The sequence below is a fragment of the Mizuhopecten yessoensis genome, unplaced genomic scaffold (assembly GCF_002113885.1).
Source record: "Mizuhopecten yessoensis strain PY_sf001 unplaced genomic scaffold, ASM211388v2 scaffold1379, whole genome shotgun sequence".
NCBI classification, from domain to species: Eukaryota; Metazoa; Mollusca; class Bivalvia; order Pectinida; family Pectinidae; genus Mizuhopecten; species Mizuhopecten yessoensis.
In genome coordinates, this window is record NW_018404017.1 from 2179018 (window position 1) to 2205902 (window position 26885).

The 26885-nt window shown below is 36.1% G+C and overlaps 1 protein-coding gene across 1 annotated transcript in view; it reads right to left on the reverse strand.

The window, feature by feature from the left end:
• Positions 1-22739, reverse strand: part of LOC110461028 (sodium- and chloride-dependent creatine transporter 1-like) — a 34879-nt gene extending 12140 nt beyond the window's left edge. The window contains exons 1-7 of the mRNA XM_021514302.1: positions 22472-22739; positions 12267-12398; positions 8786-9077; positions 8512-8644; positions 4744-4878; positions 3739-3842; positions 3000-3124 (exon numbers count right to left, since the gene is read on the reverse strand). Of these exons, the coding sequence (XP_021369977.1) occupies positions 3000-3124; positions 3739-3842; positions 4744-4878; positions 8512-8644; positions 8786-9077; positions 12267-12398; positions 22472-22673 (1123 nt within the window). The 5' untranslated portion in view covers positions 22674-22739. The remainder of the gene's footprint in view (positions 1-2999; positions 3125-3738; positions 3843-4743; positions 4879-8511; positions 8645-8785; positions 9078-12266; positions 12399-22471) is intronic.
• Between the last annotated feature and the right edge of the window lie 4146 nt (positions 22740-26885).

The window sequence follows — 26885 nt, forward strand, 5'->3', positions numbered from 1 at the left end:
ACATTGCAATAACCCGTGTGTGTCTTACATTCATCAATCTCAACGTTTATTTTGTCAACCTTAAAGTCTGTCCCTCTATGCTCCTAATGTAGTCAAGACAAAAACCATATGTCGTGTTTAATCGTAACAAAATTACTTAATATATCGTAAATCATTGCATATGCCTTAGAAAGTGTCAACAACTGAAATTAAAAAATAGATATACATATAAACTACTGAATTTGTAAAATCATCATTGACATTGACAAACGTCATTACGAATTTACATTAACTGGAAATCGATAAATACAAAAATTATAATGTAGTAAGATGTTACTGATGTTAACTGGGTTAATTGTTTATTTGAAAGCGAAATTGGGTTTTGGAGAAATTGCCGCACATGTGGTTTACATGTGTGAACGATATTTATTCATTACAAAACTACGAATCAATATTATAATGATTTGACTCATGTTACAGCAAGTTTTATAAACTCAAGTTTTAAAAACACAAATAAACTGGAACAGGATAATAAATGAGGGCCGGAAATCATAAGTCCTCGATAATACATACATATGCACTCATTTACATCTCATTTCATACAAACAATATTTCTCGATGGTACGTTTTGACGTGACAAGTTCAAAGGGTTATCACATTGCTGGATTTAATATCGCTCAGGAATACAAAGTGGAGTTAGAGCATGCAGGTGTTATTCAGCCTAGGGTAAATGTATCCTCGTTATGTATAGCAATGTGTCTGACGTCAACAAGACACATAAAAATACCACAAGTCTATTACCTTTGACACGGGTCCTTAAAAATGGACATTTAATTAGATATATAATGTAGGAGATATTTCTGTTAAAAAACACATAATCTAAGTATGTTGAAGAGAGAGAAATGCCAAGCCATTGAGCCTTATTTATATTCCTTATCTTTTCGGAGGAATTCCCTATCAACATCATCATCATCAGCAGCAGCAGCAGCAGCAGCATCATCATCATCATTAAAACACTAGCACTCACATACGAACATGATTTGCATTTTGTCATATCTGGTCACATAATCTAAGCTTTCCCGTAAGATTACCATGATCGCTACCGTCATGTGTCATGGGCAGATCACAATGCATATCAATACTAGAACAAGGGGAGTAACTCCAGAGGGTTGTTTCCAATTTCCTATTTTCATTTATTGAATCATGTAATTCATAACCAATCTGAAACAATATGAATAATGCGTTTTTAAAACGTACATTTATAGTGTTATGTATTTTCGCAACTAACTAAACTTGGGTAAACAAATCTGTATTGTTTAGGCTTTTTCACAAACAGCCGTATGACTCCTTCAAAATATTCATTTAGTGAGAAACATAATGAAATTTCTGTTAAAAGTTTTTTCTTCAGACAACAATGTCGCGTTAGTTCTATAAAGTGACGTCATCTTACAACGATACGATACGTCGTTATAGTGTCATTGTGACCAGCAGAAAGCGTCTACCCTCAAAATGTCGACCGCTGCCTTTGTCTCACGAAAATCACCAAGTATTGCGCGAACGTGATACAATACCAATCGTTCTTTTACGAATAGGTATACACAATCTAATTAAAATTATATCTTCACATCGCTCCCGTTTACTGAGATGTCGCGTTGAAGATCTGACAACATCCCGTAGAGGGTTATATCAGAGGTCAACATGAATGCATTATCATATTTATAACAAGCCAATCAAAACGCGACATAACTCTTTCTTAAAACCAATCAGAAAGCAGGACCTGTAGCATTTAATGCAGACACCTCGTAGCCCAAAATCCACTTTTTCGTCTGGTCCAGTGGTTGTTTGAATATTGCGAAGCCTGTCATTGGTTAATTTTAGTTTCAGGTTGTTAAACTTTTAAACGACAACATCCCCAGAAGAGGAAGTCTCTCTTATTTCAAAGCAAAATCCACAAATTGTACAAACGTTGTCTTGGAGATAGACATGGCGTGGTGTAATGGGCGCCGCCATTTTCGATGCTCATTTGGCACCTCTCGGTCTTTTATCATAGCAAGTGTGTTCCGAAATCGTTACATCATCACTTACAGAAAAGCGTAAGCTCTCATCTGATTGGTTAGTGCAAAGGTCACCTGAACATGACCCTCTACGGGATGTTGTTAGCTCTTCAACGCGACATATCAGAAAACGGGAGCGATGTGAAGATATAATTTTAATTAGATTGAGGTATACAGAATCTTTCACACATAATATAGAAATGTTTTGTTGCATTGTCAGTGTCAGTCTATAAAGGAACAATGCAGGAAGGAGGCAACCAATCATTAAATATCTATGGCGATGTAATCTTTTCTCAATATTGAAACCTTTTTAGTGAAATATTCACAAAGTTGTTATCCTCATACACACATATTATGGTTTCTTTTATCGTTTTACCTTTTGTAAAGGACAATACTTGTACAGGTCAGCAGGGCGGGGATACTAAATGTACGTCATACGAACAGCAAGCCATCACAGATAGCAGGCGTATATCAGATTACAAAATGTACGTTGTTGATGTTGGACTTATTGAAAAGCAAAACATCAAAGCAATAAAATATTAAATGTTTCGTCTAATGCATTAGCTGAATGGGTAGATATGCGGTCATTTACGTAATACTACACATTAAAGTGCTTAAACAGTCATTTTTATACAAAACAAAATGCCGAGGAACCTAAATGATTGACATTCTGTGTTTATGAATGTCTGAAAGGTGGATATTTATTTAGCACTAATTCTAAAAATAGACATTAACAAAGAAATTCTATCAGATAAATGTTAGCCATGAAATAAGAACGCATGTCATTTTAAATATATTGTTGAGGACCTGACCTAGGAAGTGTACTATGAAATAGAAACCAATATCAATGTGTATCACTCACGTCATACCTGTATATACATAATGTAATATTACCACTGCCATGAGTACAACACGTGTATACGTCATAGAGGTGACCTTTTTGTATTTATCCTTGAGAAACTTTACCTGAAGCTGCTACTTTATCTATGGTTGTATCCTGTAAAAAGGCCATATGCCCTAGGATGGTGAAGATGAGGAAACCAGCAAAAATACTGGTGCCAGAATTGATGAAGGCGAAGATCGTGACGTCCCTATAATATAGAATAACATGATGATGTTATCAATTATATTAAGCCTGGTTAAATCTGCATAACACAATATGTTTGTGCAACCATATCGTTGGCAAGGCTATAAGTAACATTATACAACATGTTAATTATATATCTAACCTGTGTTAAATATGCATAAATTAAACTATTTGGTGGGATTGAATTTCCAAACTCATCAGTGGATGGCCCTGTGTGATACAATGGACTTTTTGGCCTGTATCTCTTGGGTGCGGTAATTTAATCCCATCAAATGTTTATACATGCAGCTCCATCAACAAATTGTTTTTCTTTTCTCTTCATAATATGTATATATATATATATATATATTATATGTCTTTTCAATATCAAAATAAACGGTTAGAATTTTAACCATTAAATTCAATTATAGTAAAAATGAGTATAAGTAGTTGTTTCCCCTAATTTGATTATTAATTTGATAATACCAACTTATTTATTTGTGTTTGTATGTGTTCTAATGTTTATGTCTATGCTTGTACCACTGTCTATTACTATGTTTGGAAAGGGCTTAAATAGGCTATGCCTGCTGCCCAATCCATTTTTCCTTTGACAATGAAATTTATTGAAATTTAAAATACCTGTAGGAGTTATGGTTAAACTTGTTGTAACTGCCGAGAGCGGTCAGGGCACCATTACCTATAGAATAGGACCACATAATCTGTGTGGAGGCATCGATCCATACCTGAAAGTACAAAGACGTCCTAAGGTGAATCAAATATACAGCAGCATCACCAGACAAGGACAACTCATAGTAAATAGAAGGAAATCGTCCCCTCCAAACCATACAAAATTATTGTTAGGCTGAGAAAATGCAATTTATTCAAGTGGCATGAACAGTAACATCTTAAATCAGTGTTGCATGTCAACATCTCCAGCATGACATTGATAGTATTCAAAAGAAATCTTTTATCACATGTCCGTGTATGTTATACATTCGATCCGTTCATTAGTCTGTTCATTGATCGATTGACTAATTCATGTAATCTGCCCTGCATTCATCTACACGTGCATGCAGTATTATGTTAGGTTTTTTTTCATTTATTTATTCTCTCATTCGCTTGTAATGTGAAACATCATCTGTAGGATCTAACTATTTTCATTCGACTAGAGGCGTGGTAACGTTTAACGAACAACACTGATTCAAGTTAATTGACTTTGTATATAAAGGGTCACCGTAGGGTCTGAGGTTGTGAAGGAGAAAGCTCTCTAACCGTGCATTGAACCTTTGTCGTCTGCTTGGAAGGTCAGCGACATGATCACCAGACTATAACATGTCTGCTTCCTTAATTAAGTGATGTTTGTTTCCACGTTCCCCATTATAAGACGTACAGCGTGATGTATAAACGGTCCTGCTACACATAAGTTAGGTCGTGCTTATTAGTCATTCTTTCGAGTTTAACAAACAAGTCCAAACTTTCAACAATCGTACAAAGCACAGGATAAGGAAAGGTGCCCCCAGGTAAAACAGTAAAAAACAACACAAAATGCTTAAAGGAGGTATATTTGTATATGTCACAAAAAAAAAGACGTTAAACATATTCAGAAGTCAAAACAAATATGAAAACAAAATTCGTAGAACATACCTCCATGTCACCAAGTTTGGTTAAGTCCGGCTTGAGATAATAGATGACCCCATCAAGAGCGCCCTCTAGAACAGAGTTACGTATGAGCAGGGCGAGCATGAAGAAGTATGGGGCGGTCGCCGTTACATACATCACCTGAAAATAAAGTTGGAATATTTTGAAAAAAAAGCGTTTAGATTGTAACGTTATTATTGTTATTATAACGCTAATGACGACTTACGTCCTATTTACTCGTGTTGAATTTCATCTTAACCTTCCTTAAATACATTTGTAATGAACCGGGTAAAAGTCAGCTTGCTGTAAAACTGTTATTGCCAGCCGATTTATGATGTTTCTCCTTCTGTTTCAGTGTCCGATAGGTGACTGGTTGGTCAGTGCTGATAATGTCCTTTGAAATTGCCGATGCGGTTCATGTTTTGTTTATTATTTATAATTATTTATTTTATTTTCTATTTTCCTTTTTTTAATATTGTTTTTATTCTACTTGGTTTTCTGAAATATTTCTTTATGGTCTTCAGCCCTCAGCTCATATTTTGCAAAAGTGTGTTTAATAATATACATGTATAATTTGGACCTGCCGGGACATTGAGTGAAGAAGGAAACCAGGTTAAGGGGTTTCGTCTTGAAGAATAAGAAAGTGTCTATCCTGCGACAATCAATGTACGATTTGGAGGTTCTCTTTCGGTTTTTTTTTTTTTTTATCTAATTAAATGCCTCCAAGACTAAATTTGACATTTCCTTTTAGCTTTTTGCGTTTTTGTTGATAATAAATTATGACATGCCATAAATAGCAAAAACAAAAACAGCCAAATTTCTCACATGAAAAAAATCTCTTAATCTCTTCCAAATGATGTCAAGAAAACAAAATTGCATAGGTGTTTTTAAAATATTACAAGTTTTGATAACTTCGCTTCTGAACCGATTCTTCAATTTCACAATTATTTTTTGTTAAATCTTATACGCATGTCGTTTTGTGTTTTGATTGTATGCAAATAGAGATTTTTTTTATTAATAAACGTACTGTTTTACACACTTGTGTATGTTAATTGTCTAATGTAAACATGTCGACTTACTATTAATATATGTAAAAGTATTGTTCCTTTATGATATTTACTTCATGCATATATTAAAATTTTAACTAAGATGTTTTTCAGGGTGTACCATATGCAGGTTTTTCTGTGCCTGGTAAATATAGCCTGTTTATACCGTTTTATGCTAATACATATTAACAATGTTGACAACGACAGCTAATGACACATCCATGTGTAATGTGAGAGTTCCCTGTAGCCATAAAGCCGTACTTTGTTTGGCTATCTGAACAAGATTTCTAAATAGGTATTTCCTTTTTTTATTTTCCTAGTGTCTATTTTACGTAACAAGGTTGCTAAATCTGCTGGTGGACTGTCAGTACCCTAGGTAGGCTGAAATATAGTCTGACACGGTTACACAAAAAAGTATATCAGTAAGAGAGATATTGTCGCATTTTTGTTATGTTTGTTTGTTTTGGGGCTTTTTACTAAAAAATACTCAAAAGTCTAACACAGTTATACATAGTAATAAACATCATGTAAACAAACCACTTAAAAGTACCCTTAAATATTAGATTTAAATTGCAATTGGAAGATTTATAAACAATGAACATTTCGCAGTATAACCACAAGGGGATGAAATATAACAGTGTGCCAACACACATGGAAAAAATATACCACAGCGCCAACACACAGGGACAAAATATACCACAGTGCCAACACACAGGGACAAAATATACCACAGTGTAAACATACAGGGACAAAATATGCCACAGTGTAAACATACAGGGACGCAATATACCACAGTGTAAACATAATATACAGGGACAAAACATACCACAGTGCCAACACACAGGGACAAAATATGCCACAGTGTAAACATACAGGGACACAATATACCACAGTGTAAACATACGGGGACAAAATATACCACAGTGTAAATATACAGGGACAAAACATACCACAGTGTAAACATACAGGGACCAAATATACCACAGTGTAAACATACATGGACAAAATATACCACAGTGTAAACATACAAGGACAAAATATACCACAGTGCAAACATATAGGGACAAAATATACCAGAGTGTAAATATACAGGGACAAAACATACCACAGTGTAAACATACAGGGACAAAATCTACCGCAGTGTAAACATACAGGGACAAAATATACCACAGTGTAAACATACAGGGACAAAATATACCACAGTGTAAACATACAGGGACAAAATATACCACAGTGTAAACATACAGGGACAAAATATACCACAGTGTAAACATACAGGGACAAAATATACCACAGTGTAAACATACAGGGACAAAATATACCACAGTGTAAACATACAGGGACAAAATATACCACAGTGTAAACATACAGGGACAAAATATACCACAGTGTAAACATACAGGGACAAAATATACCACAGTGTAAACATACAGGGACAAAATATACCACAGTGTAAACATACAGGGACAAAATATACCACAGTGTAAACATACAGGGACAAAATATACCACAGTGTAAACATACAGGGACAAAATATACCACAGTGTAAACATACAGGGACAAAATATACCACAGTGTAAACATACAGGGACAAAATATACCACAGTGTAAACATACAGGGACAAAATATACCACAGTGTAAACATACAGGGACAAAATATACCACAGTGTAAACATACAGGGACAAAATATACCACAGTGTAAACATACAGGGACAAAATATACCACAGTGTAAACATACAGGGACAAAATATACCACAGTGTAAACATACAGGGACAAAATATACCACAGTGTAAACATACAGGGACAAAATATACCACAGTGTAAACATACAGGGACAAAATAAACAACAGAGTAAACATACAGGGACAAAACATACCACAGTGTAAACATACAGGTAAAAAATAAGCAATAGTGTAAACATACAGGGACAAAATAAACAACAGTGTAAACATACAAGGACAAAGCATACCACAGTGTAAACATACAAGGACAAAGCATACCACAGTGTAAACATACAGGGACAAAATATCCCACAATGTAAACATACAGTGACAAAATACACCACAGCTTCAACATAAAAGAACAAAATATACCACAGCTTCAAAATATAAGGACAAACTATACCACTGCTTCAAAACACAAGGGCAAAATATACCACACTTAACATACACAGGGACAAAATACACCAGAACGGCTACGCACAAGGACAAACTATACCACAACGGCTACACACAAGGATACAATTTACTGCATTGTTCACAAAGAAAGGCAAAAGTTTAATTAAAGCTTTGTTACTTTTTAAAACAGCATCATTATTGTTGCTAGATTTTGATTATTTTTGTAGAATCGCAGACTGTAATTAATAAATCCGAACTTTGTTCTGAACATTAAACAGTAATCGAAATTTTAGACAGACGATTTTATTTCCTATTAGTGTAAAAAATAAGTTTAAAAAATGTTCAACATTTATAACGTGCCATATATAATTGGGGGAAAATATACTCTAAAGCGCTTAACAACAAATTGATAATAATGTAAGTTATAATTGTTCAACAAAAAAGGCTTACAATCACCATTATATATTAGGCAAGTAGAGAATTATTTCAATGTGCTTATAAATGATAAATAAATAATGAAAAAAAAACTTTTATTGTTCATACAAAACAGATGAATATGATTCCGAATAATAGATTGTAATTGCTGTGTACAATGAGCTTTACTTACCTTACCAGAAGTTCGGATTCCTTTACATATGCACACATACACGATCACCCAGGCCAACAGAAGACATAGAGCTAGATCCCATCTCACAGTTCCCATCTCATCAATACCGGACGAGAGACCAAGCACCTTTCGCCTGTAAAAACAATTATTTCCATATCCTTTCTTTTCTAATTGATAACTTTTTTCTCGGATTCTTTATTTTCCCATTGCTCTATTGAATCTTTGTACTAAACTATTATTTAACACAACACTTTCGAGAACTTAAGATACTCACTCCCAAAATTCATTGACGGGGTCTATTCTGATGACTGGCGATGATATATTGTTTGGTGTGATATAATTCAATGATGTGTTGACAGTGGTGACAGTGAGATTAGTAGCAAAGGCTTCTGTCTTGTTTACACCATTGAAGTCGTAGCAGTGTTCCGTGTTCCACTCGTGACCACACGTCTTCCAGGGAAGCTCGGAGGTGAAGGAGGAAAACACATAGTATATTGCCCAACAGATGATCACGTTATAGTAACAGTTTAGGAAAAACACAATGGTCGTGGTGGTCCCTCCGAGTCCTGTAAAATACAGCAGTATTTGTGACAATATATTTCATTAGTTTAGATATGACTACGTGTATATTGATTATGTACAATGGGTAACTATTTACTTCCGTTTCCTTTCAAGATTGAAACAACATGACTGTGAAACATGAAGTGTTGCAGAACAAGTATGTCGTCCACAAAGTTTTGCTTTATGACGCCAGGTTCTGTAGACATTGAACACATGGCTGAAAAGAGAATAAGACAAATGTGTTCTGAAAGGTTAAGCGTCTTTTGAGAAAAAATCTGACCTTGATTAAAACTGTGTTACAACTTGTTGCTTCAGGTTTATAAATTATGACCTTTTCAGGTTTGCCAATATCGTGTTTTGTAAGCGTCGTACTTTCCAGATTACAGTCAACTACTAGACATGATAAGATATGTAGTTTGACGTGCTGGTTCCTGTTATATATTATATCACACACAATTGAATGATCTTATTTGTTATGGAAACCATTTTATCCAGAGTCAATCTATGACGGACTAAACAGAAATGTCAACACATCTTAATACAGCCATTCCGGAATGATCGTATCCAAACTCCGAACGGTAAATCATTGCAACATTTCTTTAACGTTAGGGACGCTACTATGTTTGTGTACGTATAAAAAGCCGTTTCCCCTCGGGAACAGCAGTTGACCTGACCCAGTGTGTATACATTGTGAAGGTTCGACCGAATGCACTTTGTATTTTAGGGTTGAAGCTAATTTTACTATTTTCTTTGATCAATCGGTTTGTCATGACAGAGGGACAGAATGTTGGGGAATTGAAAAACGTTACACGTAGTGCTTTTTATGCATACTATTTCATTGTAAATAATTCACACTTCAGTCTTTTAAACTCTGATGGTCAACAGGAATGTGCATTGATCTTGTGAGGTAAATCTACAGATTGGACTGTAAACAAAATAAAATTCTATCAATACATCGGACGAATATGAAAAACAAATCCAGATGTTCTAGGTGTCATAAGTAGACCGGCTGATTTCAATGCAGAAAACAAACAATAATACATTTAAGATTAAGAAAAGAAAAGGAAAAATAAGATTTGCGAAATGCATAAAAACAGGATTTTTTTTATCAATTTGATATTTTCTTAAACTCATTTTAAGTATTCAAATTCCTAATAACTTGTAATTATATTTTTTCGCAAATACAATTATAATTGTGATTAAATGTTGAATTACGATTGGAGCCTTTGTTGACCTCCAATACTATACATAAAAAGCACTACATATACCGTTTTTCAATTTACCGACAATCTGATCCGATAGTTCGGCATGATTGACTGTGTCAATGATCAAAGAAAATAGTGAAATTAGCGTCAACCCTAAAATAAATAGTGCCTTTGGTCCAAACTACACAATGTATACACATTGGGTCAGGTCAACTGCTGCACCTGAGGGGAAACGGCTTTTGCCACGTACACAAACATGGTAACATTCCGAACTTCAAAAATGTTGCAAAGATTCTTTACCGTTCGGAGTTTGGATACGGCTGTATACATACAGATGTGCTGCAGTAACCCGAGTAGCCGCTTGCCCTTTTCGCCGAGAATATTTTGAATAACGACTTGGTCATGTGTCATATGATTGAGCCGGGTAAACTATAGACAAAGTACAATATAAAGATGGACACCAATTTGTGAATGTATACCGATAATCAGGAGGTATCGATTGAAGAGTTTGATAGTGTCGAGAGGACAGTAGGACGACAGGGTATGTAGTCTATACAGCCTATATGACGAGGACGCTGGAAGACTGGAAGATACCATATATTAGCTCCCTTATTAGGTATTACATAATGGTTACTATATTTGCACACTTTGTACTTCCTCTTAACTTATTATAATAGTTGCTCCCTAAGTGGTTACATTGAACTCGTTTCTTTATTTTGCTCCCCTAGTGGTAATTAAACTATTCAATATATTTGCTCCCTAAGTGGTTACATTGAACTCGTTTTTATATTTACTCTCCTATTGGTTATTTAACTAATCTATATATTTGCTCCCTAACTGGTTACTTTGAACTCGTTTCTATATTTGCGCCCCTAGTGGTAATTTAACTATTCAATATATTTGCTTCCCTATTTGTAATTTAACTAATCAATATATTTGTTCCCTAAGTGTTTACTTTGAACTCGTTTCTACATTTGTTCACCTAGTGGAAATTTAACTATTCAATATATAATTGCTCCCTAAATGGTTACATTGAACTCGCTTCTAATTTTTGCTCTCATAGTAGTAATTTAACTAATCAATAGTATTGCGCTCTAAGTGGTTACTTTGAACTCGTTTCTATATTTGCGCCCCTATTGGTAATTTAACTACTCTATACATTTGCTCCCTTAGTGGTTAATTTGAACTCGTCCTATAATTTGCTCCCCTGGTGGTAATTTAACTTATCAATATATTTGCTCCCTAAGTGGTTGCATTGAACTCATTTCTATATTTTCTCCCCTAGTGGTAATTTAACTACATGTATTCAATATATTTTCTCCCCTAGTGGTAATTTAACTAATCAATATATTTGCTCCCTTAGTGGTTACTTTGAACTCGTTTCTATATTTGCTGATTATTTTGAACTCGTTTCTATATTTTGCTCCCCTAATGGTTACTACTCATTGGTTCGTAAAGCAATGTATATTTCATGAGGAGAATATTATAAAGATATGTATGTAGTAAAGGGAACAGTTTCCCTCCGGAATATCTTTGAAATCTGTATACATTAAATAGAGAACGTTTACCCTTCAGAACACCGGGTTTTGCTCCGAAGTGTTGAGGGATTTATAACGTAAGGTTAGGTACATGTACATGTGTCTACTATGTTACTAGCCAAGTTTTGGTTTTATCAAATTAAAGCTGATAAGGATGAGTTCCTACTTTACTTAAATCCAGGTATCCATAATCCGTAAAGAATATTTATTCGTAATGTATATTGTATATATTCAATTAAAATAGCAGACATTTATGTCGTTTATCGACAATTATCATTTTTATAGTTACACTTATGCTGTTTTGATAAAATAAAAGAATAATAGATATGTTCACAATTATCTTCATACGGGATGAAATAGTAGTTCTTTCGAAGCTGATAACTCAGATTCTATTTTATCTCTATTTAAGTTCCTTTTGTGTGTGTTGACGGTGATGGTTTGTTAGACCTACCCTGTAACAGTGGACAAATGTTCCATGCCTTGAAGCCGCTCACCCCCATAAACTGACCAACGGTTACTTCCAGGAAAAAGAGAGGAACTCCGGCCACGACCACACATATTAGGTACGGAATGAGGAACGCTCCTGCGAAAGATAAACACAATGACATAGTTTTAGTGTTCTTATTGTCATGAATTATATCGAATTTACATGACCAAGTTTGTAATTTCTGACAGGAAATGTGTCGTCGGTGGTATGTATACCCTGAAAGAACAAGAAAGTGCAATTATATATGAAAGTAAAGAAAAACATAAATTAAAGTGCCTGTGACGAATAATATAATTTAGAATTCATATTGTCATGAATTACATACATTTGAGAGCTTTTTCGTCGGCGGCGGTATGACTGCTCAGCAAGAATCAGAGGGCATCAATTAACACGAATGCAAATATGCATTTAAAATAGGTAGCATACAGCTGATCGGGGCACATTACATTGTACAAAACTGTTTATAATGAATGGCAGATTAATGGCAACTGTTTTCAAGCCTTTATGAAACAACCCACTCCCAGTCCTACATTGAGGACAATATTTATGTAGTACTCCATATACAATAAACCCTCCCTGCCCTCATTTAAAACAATATTTATGTAGAACTCCATATACAATAAACCCTCCCTGCCCTCATTTAGAACAATATTTATGTAGTACTCCATATACAATAAACCCTCCCTGCCCTCATTGAGGACAATATTTAGGTAGTACTCCATATACAATAAACCATCCCTGCCCTCATTGAGGACAATATTTATGTAGTACTCCATATACAATAAACCCTCCCTGTCCTCATTGAGGACAATATTTATATAGTACTCCATATACAATAAACCCTCCCTGCTCTCATTTAGAACAATATTTATGTAGTACTCCATATACAATAAAACCTCCCTGCCCTCATTTAGAACATTTTTTATGAAGCACTCAATATACAACACTGTTTATACAAAAAATAAATCCACACAGGTGTTTTTCGTAATAAACGAGAGTAACTTATGGCAGGGACATGAGTGTCGAATATCACAGAAAAACGATAACTTATTCAGTGTTCTACCTTGTAAGGGTGCGAGAATAACCTTTAGCAGAGACAGTGACTGGCGACAACAGGTTAACTTGGGCATAAATTATCACCTGTCCCTAAAGTCACCCTCGGGACAATAATTCCAGCATACCAGTGCATGAAAGACAACGACATTGGCCTTGACGAAATGTCACCACACCAAATAAACACATCGAGGTAAAATCAAGTTCATTGTGTGCGCAAGTAACAGACGATACACTATCCTGATATTTTCGTCTCCTTCATGACGTCGTTTTCGTGGTAAATAGAAAACCGTTGTATTTGTTTGTTATGTAACGTCCTTGTGACAACTACCGCTCACACGTATTGCTACGGGGGCAGCAGATCACTTTTGTTTTTTTCAATTGCTTTTTAGCAGATGGCACTGTAGAAACCGTCGATTCTTATGGGGCCCCACACATAACACATAAGTGGGTTCTTACGAAATGCAATGGAATACAGCAGGAATATTCATAAAAAAACATGAAATTTTGAAACCTTGGTCGGAGGCCCAGAGGTTTGTCGAACAATCATTTAAAGGGGCTGGTCGGGGGGAAAATGTCATATTTGCTAAAATGGCATAAACATGTTTAAAATACCTTCTTATGAAATATACCGATTCAATTTTGCTGAAATTCACTCCCTAAGAGTAAAAATTATTATTGTATTAAAGAAATCCTAAATCGTCACCTGACAGTCTAAAACTCTCAATTGACCAGATCAGTGATGTAATTTTACCGCACGCGCATCATCAACAAGGCCAAATGTAAACATCGCCATCGTGGCGAAAGAAAAAGCTGCATGCAAACGTCATGACAGGCACGAGGTATCAATATCGGTATATATAACAGCAAGATATAGGCAGAATACTACACTTGCATCATAAATGACATTTGAAAACAATTATTTACGTATAGTATTGCTGTCTTATCCGCTAGTTGAGTCCGACATGGCACATGACGGCGTGCTATTGTTGTTATCTTCACTGCCTCACTTTCGAAACAGCCACGTGACATATATAAATAGATCTGCGCTAAATTTACGCGGGGCTTCCCCGAGATTTCAATGGTCAAAACTGGGCATTGCAAGCAGAACTCGACCATCATATTGCCGTGGTATAACTTTTGGAATGCCAGAGAACGCATTTAGACCCATTTATTTTGTAATTTGTTCCCCGACCAGCCCCTTTAACACGTGTTCAGATAAAAAAATAAAAAGGCTTGGTCGTATATGGTTATTGATTATCATTATTTGAATAGCAAAATGTCTTACATATCATCGATCTTTCAACATGTTAAGGTCATCGGCTGTTTATACATAAAAGAAGGAATTTATAAAAACCGTGGGTATTGTTTTTGACCAGATCTGGGCCAGTGTTCAGAAAACCGTTCCTCATGATCAAGCATGGATTTTGTACTCGCACTCACCGTTTCGGTACCCGCTTAAATTATGCGATATTGTAACAAAAATCAGTCCAGTGATGATATTGGAGGTGTTTTCGGTTTTAAGTCACTCCGTAATTGTTCTAAATCATTCCCAAAATGTGAAGCTCTATTGTTTTATTGGTGTATATAAGATATCTTCCTACACGTTTTTCATTTTTTCACGCAAATCTATGCAATATTTTTGGAACGAAATCGCAGAAAATAGATTCTTTCTTTCGGGATGTCAACATCGTCGATCGAGACATGACAAGAAAAAACGCAAGGCTTACATGCAGGCGACAAGGCGCGATATATATTTTTATAGATTCCTAACATTGACTGAGTTTTAAGAAGAATTTTGGCTGCATTGCTCTGAAAACAACTTACTTGTGGATCATTCACAGATATTATTTGACAGACATTGTATGTAGTCACACTCATCGTCAACATCCTCTTTCTTCGCCTGTTACGTTTTCGTCTCAATCCATCATGTTACAATGTAAATAGCTATGATGATCTCGATATCACATAATAGAGTGAGTGGGCCACTTACAGATGTGACTAGGAGAGTAATACATCTGTTGGTGGTCTGTAATTAATTAGCCATTGGTGCTGACTAGCTACCCCAGCCAGCACGTGTCCCTGTACCAGAATACAGTAAGGTAAACCTAGTGATCTTGTTAATAGCTTTGTACATGTTACAAAACATTATACCCGTTCCACATCATATTATACATCTGATATATTAAATACTCAGCTTCTTATTGATCTTAATGAAACATAGATGGTCAGATTATCTACTATCTATACTTTACAGTTTATATCAGGATCATATTATAAATGTAAACTATAAGGACTACCAGCCAGTCTGTAAACGACCTATCGCCTAGGTATAGAATATAACATGTTACTTTTAAATAACACAAATTTTATATGTAAGGAGAGCACTGGTAGTTTTCCTAAATCTAAATAAGAATGGTTTGAATTCATTTAAATAATTAACAAAATATTTCGTGTGATTTTGCAATCGAAAATAAAATAAAAGTTGTCTATGGGTGTTGCCGCTGTAGTAAGTTTCTCTATGGGTGTTGCCGCTATAGTAAGTTGTCTATGGGTGTTGACGCTGTAGTAAGTTGTATATGGGTGTTGCCGCTGTAGTAAGTTTGTCTATGGGTGTTGACGCTGTAGTAACTTGTATATGGGTGTTGCCGCTATAGTCAGTTGTCTATGGGTGTTAACGCTGTAGTAAGTTTGTATATGGGTGTTGACGCTGTAGTAAGTTGTCTATGGGTGTTGCCGTTATAGTAAGTTGTCTATGGGTGTTGACGCTATAGTAAGTTGTCTATGGGTGTTGCCGCTGTAGTAAGTTTGTCTATGGGTGTTGCCGCTGTAGTAAGTTTGTCTATGGGTGTTGACGCTGTAGTAACTTGTATATGGGTGTTGCCGCTGTAGTAAGTTGTCTATGGGTGTTAACGCTGTAGTAAGTTTGTATATGGGTGTTGACACTATAGTAACTTGTATATGGGTGTTGCCGCTATAGTAAGTTGTCTATGGGTGTTGCCGCTATAGTAAGTTTGTCTATGGGTGTTGACGCTGTAGAATGTTGTATATGAGTGTTGCCGCTGTAGTAAGTTTGTCTATGGGTGTTGACGCTGTAGTATGTTGTATATGGGTGTTGCCGCTATAGTAAGTTGTCTATGGGTGTTAACGCTGTAGTAGGTTTGTCTATGGGTGGTGAAGCTGTAGTAACTTGTATATGGGTGTTGCCGCTGTAGTAACTTGTCTATGGGTGTTAACGCTATAGTAAGTTTGTCTATGGGTGATGACGCTGTAGTAAGTTGCCTGTGGGTGTTGACGCAATAGTAACTTGTATATGGGTATTGCCGCTGTTGTAAGTTGTCTATGGGTGTCGACGCTGTAGTAAGTTGCCTATGGGTGTTGACGCTGTAGTAAGTTGTCTATGGGTGTTAACGCTGTAGTAAGTTTGTCTATGGGTGATGACGCTTTAGTAAGTTGTCTATGGGTGTTAACGCTATAGTAAGTTTGTCTATGGGTGATGACGCTGTAGTAAGTTGCCTATGGGTGTTGACGCTGTAGTAAGTTGTCTATGGGTGTTGACGCTGTAGTAAGTTGTCTATGGGTGTTAACGCTGTAGTAAGTTTGTCTATGGGTGTTGATGCTATTACGTCTTTGTGTATTGCAGAGTTATCTTCTCTTGGGAGCAGGGATTGATTGTTACGTCACTTGTTTGTGAGTGTAACGTCATCAATTTTTGAGAAAACGACGTTATTTTCTCACACAAACTAATGACGTAACAATCAATACCTCCTCCCAAGAGAAGATAACTCTGCAATATGCAAAGACCGAATAGTAAGTTTGTCTATGGGTGTTGACGCTGTAGTTAGTTTTATATGGGTGTTTACGCTGTAGTAAGTTTGTCTATGGGTGATGACGCTTTGGTAAGTTGCTTGTCTATGGGTGTTGATGCTATTCCGTCTTTGTGTATTGCAGAGTTATCTTCTCTTGGGAGCAGGTATTGATTGTTACGTCACTTGTTTGTGAGTGTAACGTCATCAATTTTTGAGAAAACGACGTTATTTTCTCACACAAACTAATGACGTAACAATCAATACCTCCTCCCAAGAGAAGATAACTCTGCAATATGCAAAGACCGAATAGTAAGTTTGTCTATAGGTGTTAATGCTAGAGAAAGTTGTATATGGGTGTTGACGCTGCAGTAAGTAAATACATATGCCTACAATACAAAGCATATTTTAAAACTAAATCGTTACAAGTATAAATTGTTTAATGCGTTTTTAAGTTTCGTGTCAAACAAATTGGGCCACTCTGATAGTCCCATAGGCAGAGGCCAGCCCGATGTACCGGTTGGAAACAGTAAGGTGCAATGTGATTGTTATTTTTTGGCATGTCGTATCGATTGACAAGTTGTACAGGTGCTGTTACCTGTATGTGTCGAATGTTTATCTTTCAACTTCTAAATTACTTGTATGCCATTATCATCATAAGACTTGACACCAGATTCTCCTTTTAATCTTTTGGAATAACGTTACAACGTCAAAGGTGGTCGATACATGATATCTAAGGTCAGTTACAGTGACAGTTTAATACGAGTCTGTGAAATTAAACAGTGTTTTTATCCTGTTAAACCATACATCTCCCCAATTGTAGAGAGTACACTATAGTTTACACAGTGGAATGTGCATGCACACGTGTTGGCCACGTGCAATAACATGCACGTCCGAGAATCCTTGATTAAATGCCCGCTAGGGGCGAAACGCCACCAATTAACTACCGTACTACAACATGCTATATAATATCACAAGGGATGCATGTTTCTATTTTGAGCACAAATGGGTTTGTTCCCTACTGCATCGTCTTAACTAGTCATTCTACCAAACAGTTGTCATACAACAATGTAAATAATTTATTAATGATATTTTATACATAAATTCTTTATAACGAACTGTATTTATATCCCATTAGAGACATTTCATCTTACGGTCGATTGAGAGTTATATTGCCTTGCTATTATGCCCACATTTGCTTTCACACTAGTAAATGATTTTGTGCTATGTTAGACGTGCTACTCTTAAGTACTATTAACGTGTTACATTTGCTACCAGTGTTTATCATATGATTGGTAATTTGCTACCAGTGTTTATCATATGCGTGGTAATTTGCTACCAGTGTTTATCATATGCGTGGTAATTAGCTACCAGTGTTTATCATATGATTGGTAATTTGCTACCAGTGTTTATCATATGATTGGTAATTTGCTACCAGTGTTTATCATATGATTGGTAATTTGTTACCAGTGTTTATCATATGCGTGGTAATTTGCTACCAGTGTTTATCATATGATTGGTAATTTGCTACCAGTGTTTATCATATGATTGGTAATTTGATATCAGTGTTTATCATATGCGTGGTAATTTGTTACCAGTGTTTATCATATGATTGGTAATTTGCTTCCAGTGTTTATCATATGATTGGTAATTTGCTACCACTGTTTATCATACGATTGGTAACTGCTACCAGTGTTTATCATATGATTGGTAATTTGATACCATCAGTTACTATCACACCAGGCTTTATGACATATAACATACACACGTTGCTAGGTACCCATTACGTTTGCAGCCTTAAGCTGTTATATAATGCTAAGTTTGCTTTTATTGGTTTTTCTACTCGTGTTACTGTGCTATTATTTGCCATGATGTACAAGTTTAACTGGTAACAACGATCTGCTATATACATATTAACATTACTACCATACGCTATACTCGTTATATGTCAAGAATGACTAACGGATGCTGATTGACAGTTATATGTCCGGAATGACTAACGGATGCTGATTGACCGTTATATGTCCAGAATGACTAACGAATGCTGATTGACCGTTATATGTCCAGAATGACTAACGGATGTTGATTGACAATTATATGTCCAGAATGACTAACGGATGCTGATTGACAGTTATATGTCCAGAATGACTAACGGATGTTGATTGACAGTTATATGTCCAGAATGACTAACGGATGCTGATTGACAGTTATATGTCCAGAATGACTAACGGATGCTGATTGACAGTTATATGTCCAGAATGACTAACGGATGCTGATTGACAGTTATATGTCCAGAATGACTAACGGATGCTGATTGACAGTTATATGTCCAGAATGACTAACGGATGCTGATTGACAGTTATATGTCCAGAATGACTAACGGATGCTGATTGACAGTTATATGTCCAGAATGACTAACGGATGCTGATTGACAGTTATATGTCCAGAATGACTAACGGATGCTGATTGACAGTTATATGTCCAGAATGACTAACGGATGCTGATTGACAGTTATATGTCCAGAATGACTAACGGATGCTGATTGACAGTTATATGTCCAGAATGACTAACGGATGCTGATTGACAGTTATATGTCCAGAATGACTAACGGATGCTGATTGACAGTTATATGTCCAGAATGACTAACGGATGCTGATTGACAGTTATATGTCCAGAATGACTAACGGATGCTGATTGACAGTTATATGTCCAGAATGACTAACGGATGCTGATTGACAGTTATATGTCCAGAATGACTAACGGATGCTGATTGACAGTTATATGTCCAGAATGACTAACGGATGCTGATTGACAGTTATATGTCCAGAATGACTAACGGATGCTGATTGACAGTTATATGTCCAGAATGACTAACGGATGCTGATTGACAGTTATATGTCCAGAATGACTAACGGATGCTGATTGACAGTTATATGTCCAGAATGACTAACGGATGCTGATTGACAGTTATATGTCCAGAATGACTAACGGATGCTGATTGACAGTTATATGTCCAGAATGACTAACGGATGCTGATTGACAGTTATATGTCCAGAATGACTAACGGATGCTGATTGACAGTTATATGTCCAGAATGACTAACGGATGCTGATTGACAGTTATATGTCCAGAATGACTAACGGATGCTGATTGACAGTTATATGTCCAGAATGACTAACGGATGCTGATTGACAGTTATATGTCCAGAATGACTAACGGATGCTGATTGACAGTTATATGTCCAGAATGACTAACGGATGCTGATTGACAGTTATATGTCCAGAATGACTAACGGATGCTGATTGACAGTTATATGTCCAGAATGACTAACGGATGCTGATTGACAGTTATATGTCCAGAATGACTAACGGATGCTGATTGACAGTTATATGTCCAGAATGACTAACGGATGCTGATTGACAGTTATATGTCCAGAATGACTAACGGATGCTGATTGACAGTTATATGTCCAGAATGACTAACGGATGCTGATTGACCGTTATATGTCCAGAATGACTAACGGATGCTGATTGACAGTTATATGTCCAGAATGACTAACGGATGCTGATTGACCGTTATATGTCCAGAATGACTAACGGATGCTGATTGACAGTTATATGTCCAGAATGACTAACGGATGCTGATTGACCGTTATATGTCCAGAATGACTAACGGATGCTGATTGACAGTTATATGTCCAGAATGACTAACGGATGCTGATTGACAGTTATATGTCCAGAATGACTAACGGATGCTGATTGACAGTTATATGTCCAGAATGACTAACGGATGCTGATTGACAGTTATATGTCCAGAATGACTAACGGATGCTGATTGACAGTTATATGTCCAGAATGACTAACGGATGCTGATTGACAGTTATATGTCCAGAATGACTAACGGATGCTGATTGACAGTTATATGTCCAGAATGACTAACGGATGCTGATTGACAGTTATATGTCCAGAATGACTAACGGATGCTGATTGACAGTTATATGTCCAGAATGACTAACGGATGCTGATTGACAGTTATATGTCCAGAATGACTAACGGATGCTGATTGACAGTTATATGTCCAGAATGACTAACGGATGCTGATTGACAGTTATATGTCCAGAATGACTAACGGATGCTGATTGACAGTTATATGTCCAGAATGACTAACGGATGCTGATTGACAGTTATATGTCCAGAATGACTAACGGATGCTGATTGACAGTTATATGTCCAGAATGACTAACGGATGCTGATTGACAGTTATATGTCCAGAATGACTAACGGATGCTGATTGACAGTTATATGTCCAGAATGACTAACGGATGCTGATTGACAGTTATATGTCCAGAATGACTAACGGATGCTGATTGACCGTTATATGTCCAGAATGACTAACGGATGCTGAATGACCGTTATATGTCCAGAATGACTAACGAATGCTGATTGACAGTTATATGTCCAGAATGACTAACGGATGCTGATTGACCGTTATATGTCCAGAATGACTAACGGATGTTGATTGACCGTTATATGTGTTACATTACAGATGTGGTTGTTTCAAAAACCTACTATTACCTGTTTACTTTCCTGTAATATACAATTTTAGAGTATGTGTTATATTCGCTTACAGTCATCTGTTATACCGGTAACAGGTCATCTCGGCACTTGGAGTGTTTGGCACTTACGTTTTAATTTAATTTAATGTTCAAATATACGTCACGATATACTTAGAAAACTGTATTTAATGTTCATATATATACGTCACTTCCGGTGCAGCACCCGTGGGCCAGTTTCATTCTACTTGCTGGTCCTGGAACTATTCAAGCAGGCCATCGCCACTCATAGTTAGTTTTCTGTGATTGTGTATAAAGAAAGTTAAATAAAATTTCAAAAATGTCATTGACAAGCGGGTTTATAAAACCCATATTTTTGTTATGTGTTTTATTGAGAAACTGAAGACATCTAATATCAAAGTTTAACTTTATCCACAAACAATGTACGTATTAAACGTGTCGTAAAGTGTGCTTGACAAAGTGACCAGTCGGTCTTAGCTTGATGACAAAGGGACCAGTTGGTCTAAGCTTGACAAAGGGACCAGTCGGTCTTAGCTTGACAAAGGGATCAGTCGGTCTTAGTTTGATGACAAAGGGACCAGTTGGTCTTAGCTTGACAAAGGGACCAGTCGGTCTTAGCTTGACAAAGGGACCAGTCGGTGTTGAAACGCTGCGACACACTTAATGCGTTCATTGTTTGTGGTTTAAGTAAAACTATGATATTACAGAAGATATGAAGATATCTAATAAGAACTTACCTCCACCGTTTTTGTAGCATAGATAGGGGAATCTCCAGACATTTCCGAACCCGACAGAGAATCCAACACAAGCTAAGAGGAAGTCCAATCGGGAGGACCAAGTCTCCCGTTTGTGAAGTCCCTTATCTTTATCCTCGGCATCGTCCAAGAAAGATTTCCCTTCCTCTTCAAACTTATCACTGCAGTTCTCAGGTGTCTTCATGGCTGGACCTTCCCACTACAGGTACGAAGCATGAATGAACGAATGCGTTATACACACTGTAGTCATTGGGCCTAGTTAGGGGGTCGAGAGGGGATCTCAGGCGACTATAAATATATACACACACGTACGTACACTAAGCATCGGAACGTAAATCTAACCACACAAAATTACGTCTATCATACCGAGCAAATCTGTTCATTTTTTGTACAATAACGTTTATTAAAAAGACAATTAAATTTGTGTAAGTAACATAAATGATATGTTTGTCTTTATCTCATTTTTAAACCTTTATCTTGCTTTTTGTCTCTAGCGTCACTGATGAACTATTTTAATCACCACCACTATCGACAATACTGACCACACAGTTTCAGAATCAGCGTCTATTTATATCTATACAAAATCAAGTGAGTATCGAATTGTCAGCCAAACCATAAGTTGAGCCGAACGTCGACAAAAATAGGGCAACATGTGGACAAAGAAAGCATTATCATGGAGACTCCTGAAAAAGTGCAAGGATAATAAGACCATGTGCCTCCTTGGAAACCCTGTGTTATAAGTTTGTCTGTCAACAGTCGACATCTTTTAAAGAAAATATTTATTTGGACACCCTTGAAAAAGTACATGGAGTATAAAACCAGAGGTCATGGACAGATAGGAATCATCTGCTTTACATGTAAATATGTGTCATACAGAAAACACGGGTAGAGACAACTAAACCACGAGGCACTCTAATGAGCATAATAAAAAAAACACCGACCTTTAACACAAAAATTATAGAAAATCTACCAAGGAGTTCATGGTTATGCCAATAAAACTGGTTTCCATCAACCTGATTTGAAAATGTAACCGTGAGCAGTCGACATCTATCTTGATAGTCAAGATATTTGGAGCAAGATTTAAATTATGATATTTAGAGCAAGCTCTTGATTATAATATTTGGAACAAGCTCTTGATTATGATATTAAGAGTAAGCTTTTGATTATGATATTGAGAGCAAGCTCTTGATTATGATATTAAGAGCAAGCTCTTGATTATGATATTTAGAGCAAGCATCTGATTATGATATTAAGAGTAAGCTTTTGATTATGATATTTAGAGCAAGCTCTTGATAATGATATTTAGAGCAAGCTCCTGATTATGATATTTAGAGCAGGCTCCTGATTATGATATTAAGAGTAAGCTCCTGATTATGATATTAAGAGCAAGCTCTTGATTATGATATTAAGAGCAAGTTCTTGATTATGATATTTGGAGCAAGCTCTTGATTATGATATTTGGAGCAAGCTCTAGATTATGATATTTGGAGTAAGTTCTTGATTATGATATTTGGAGCAAGCTCTTGATTATCAAATAAACTGCGACATTGAAATACCGAGCTGTCATTTACAAGGATTAGTTCGGACGTTTGGTTATAGTATAGTAAATAATCTGTTAAATACATGCATATGAGTAGTGTTTTATGTTTCGCTTTTCCATACTTTACTTTCAGGACTATTTCCCTGTCATGAGATGACAGACTAATAACCCCGCCCACGTCATGTAATCGCTTGGAAAAAGCCAATCAGGTGAGAGGTGGGTGGAGCTTGTATTCAACCTTGACCTTCTTTCTTGCTTATTTATTGATCAATCGAGAGATCGTGAATGGGTTGATATGGACCTCGACAGGTTTATGAATTTTACGGTTTGGAATACTGTTTTTTCAACAAATGCCTGTGTAGTTTGTAACGGTATGATAAAACAGTTTAAGCTTGGGATATCGGTATGTGGTTCTAGTAAGTTTTTTCTGATACCCCTTGACCACATCTTTTCCCGACACAGAGGAAACTAGACTAGAGTATATCTAGCCCCGACATAAAACACTTTAGACATTCGGACAGATAGACGTACGTTAAGGGACCAGAGAGCACTCTTGAAATTTTAAAACACCACTTTTAGTGTGCTGACAAAATATCTGCCATGACGTAACGCTTTCCTCACTTTTATCCATAAATGTGGTCAGAAACCAATGTTCCTTTCCTTGCTCTTCTCCGCGATTGTTCGCGTTTCACAATTTCCAATGATCTTGTATTTTGTAGATTTGCCCAAACGTCGGGGGATATAGCTTAATTTGCTATGAGTTATTGCTGCCCTTATTACGAATGTCGTGTTTTTACCCCAGTTGTTGAGTCGTGCGAGCATAGTTACATGTCAAAAATGATCTACTGTATGTTAGAATGGTTCTACTGCTGAACAAATAAGCGTTTGAACACTGTTTAAATAAAGCGGTGACGTCCATTGCTCGCTTGTTGTAACTCGAGTTTGGCTGATTTAGTGTAGCATTTGACACAGAAAACTTAATTCACAAAAAGAAAAATATTCAAGCTAACATGGATTAAGCTTATAGGATTAAATATGCACATCCTCCGTAAACAAATGTTATGTCAAGATTGTGATTTATAATGCTAGGTTCGAGTGAATTTCAACTTATGCGTCATACGGGATTATGTAACCTACCCATTCATGTCTTCTATGTGAATGAGTCCCCGCCAGAATATCCAGATAGTGCACATATGTCGGTTATTTGGACGCTAATACAAATGTAAGGGCCGATATGGTTGTTGGGTGGCGGGGTGCTAAAAGAGGGAGAAATAGTCAAATGGTCTTTATTTAATAACGCTAACCTTGACTTGGATCTCAAAAACTTAATGTGCACTTGCATGGATTACAGTGTACCCCCATGTCCAATTTCGCAAAAAGATCAATTTCTTTTTTATTCTCAGTTAAGACACAGATATAACATCATCCTTTGTTCTCGCTGTACATAATATAGCAGAGTACCTGTAGCTGTCCATTATTGTGTTTAATAATGGACAGCTACTGGCCTTATAATTGACAGTTAGAGGTAACAAATATAATTCTAAGCACCAACACATTTTAGAAGAAAATCCACAATTTATTAACGTATGACTTTTCTATATATATGTACATAAAAATATGATTGAAATTAACAATAAAATATAATCCATTGAAACACCATATATAGTTATATTTATCCAGAAATAATCCAGCTGCTCATATCACTGTTGAATTTTATTGAGGAGAAAAGTCTTTGAGAATGAATTAATCCAACAGAATGCTGTAAAAATTACTTTACAGTAATTTACAGTAATCCAATAATTATTTTAAAATATGAATATTGATGGAATAGAAAAACACAAATCTTGATTCGGGAATACTCCAACAGATCATCAAACACAATTATCCATATTTGGAGGTAGAATTAATCCAATAGACATTTACTGAGATAATTTAACTGCCACCAGTGTTGGTTAAGGTGATATTTGAGGTTTGAAGGGATTTTCCCTCTGCTTCAGAATTTTTTCTAAAAAAAAATCATGATGCATGCAATTTAAGTGCCATTTTAGTAAACTTTCACTTTTTTCTCTGTTTCATGTGTTGTGTTAATTAATATGTCTTTACATTAAAAATCTTCCAAAATGATGTTGAAAGAGATATCGTCGTTTCCCGAGAATCACATGTTCTCTCATCAAATGACCAAGCTGATTTGACTGGTAAAATACCCAGGATTCACTATATCTGTATTTACACATCAAAAGCGTGTACATTTCCAAATATAGTAACCCTACCTTTACCTGTCCAAAAAGTTAAAAAAAAAAATGCATTCATGCATGAATGACCATAGCTCATGCTGCATACACACCAATACCTGGTCATTATGTTGAATTTATTATCGGTACATTGTTCAGTAGCTGTCCAATCTTAACACAAGAAGGTACCCACTATTAAGACAAAGGATGCTGTGTTTTAAGTAAGATTTAAGCCTCCAACTGTCCAATCTGTGAGAGGATGAATTGATCGAGGCCCATGGGGCCGAGATCTGTTTATTCTCTCACAGAATGGACAGTTTTCGGCATTAAGGTTCATGTAAAGTCTGTTTTCAACTAAGTTACAAAAGGTCCTAATTTCTTGAATTTTACATCTATATCCCTTATTTTGGTATCACTACGATCCTTAGGATATGAGTAACAGTACGTATTAGCTTTCAGTTAAGTTCAGTTCGTTAATATTGTTTTAATTGCATTAATTACACGTTATGCAGGAAATATTATATCTATACAAAACAGAGTCAATTTGCAAGGAAATATCAGTCAATATCTTCCTTAGAACTCATTTTAGGTAGTGGGATTGTAGAAAGTTAACGAAACTGCTCCA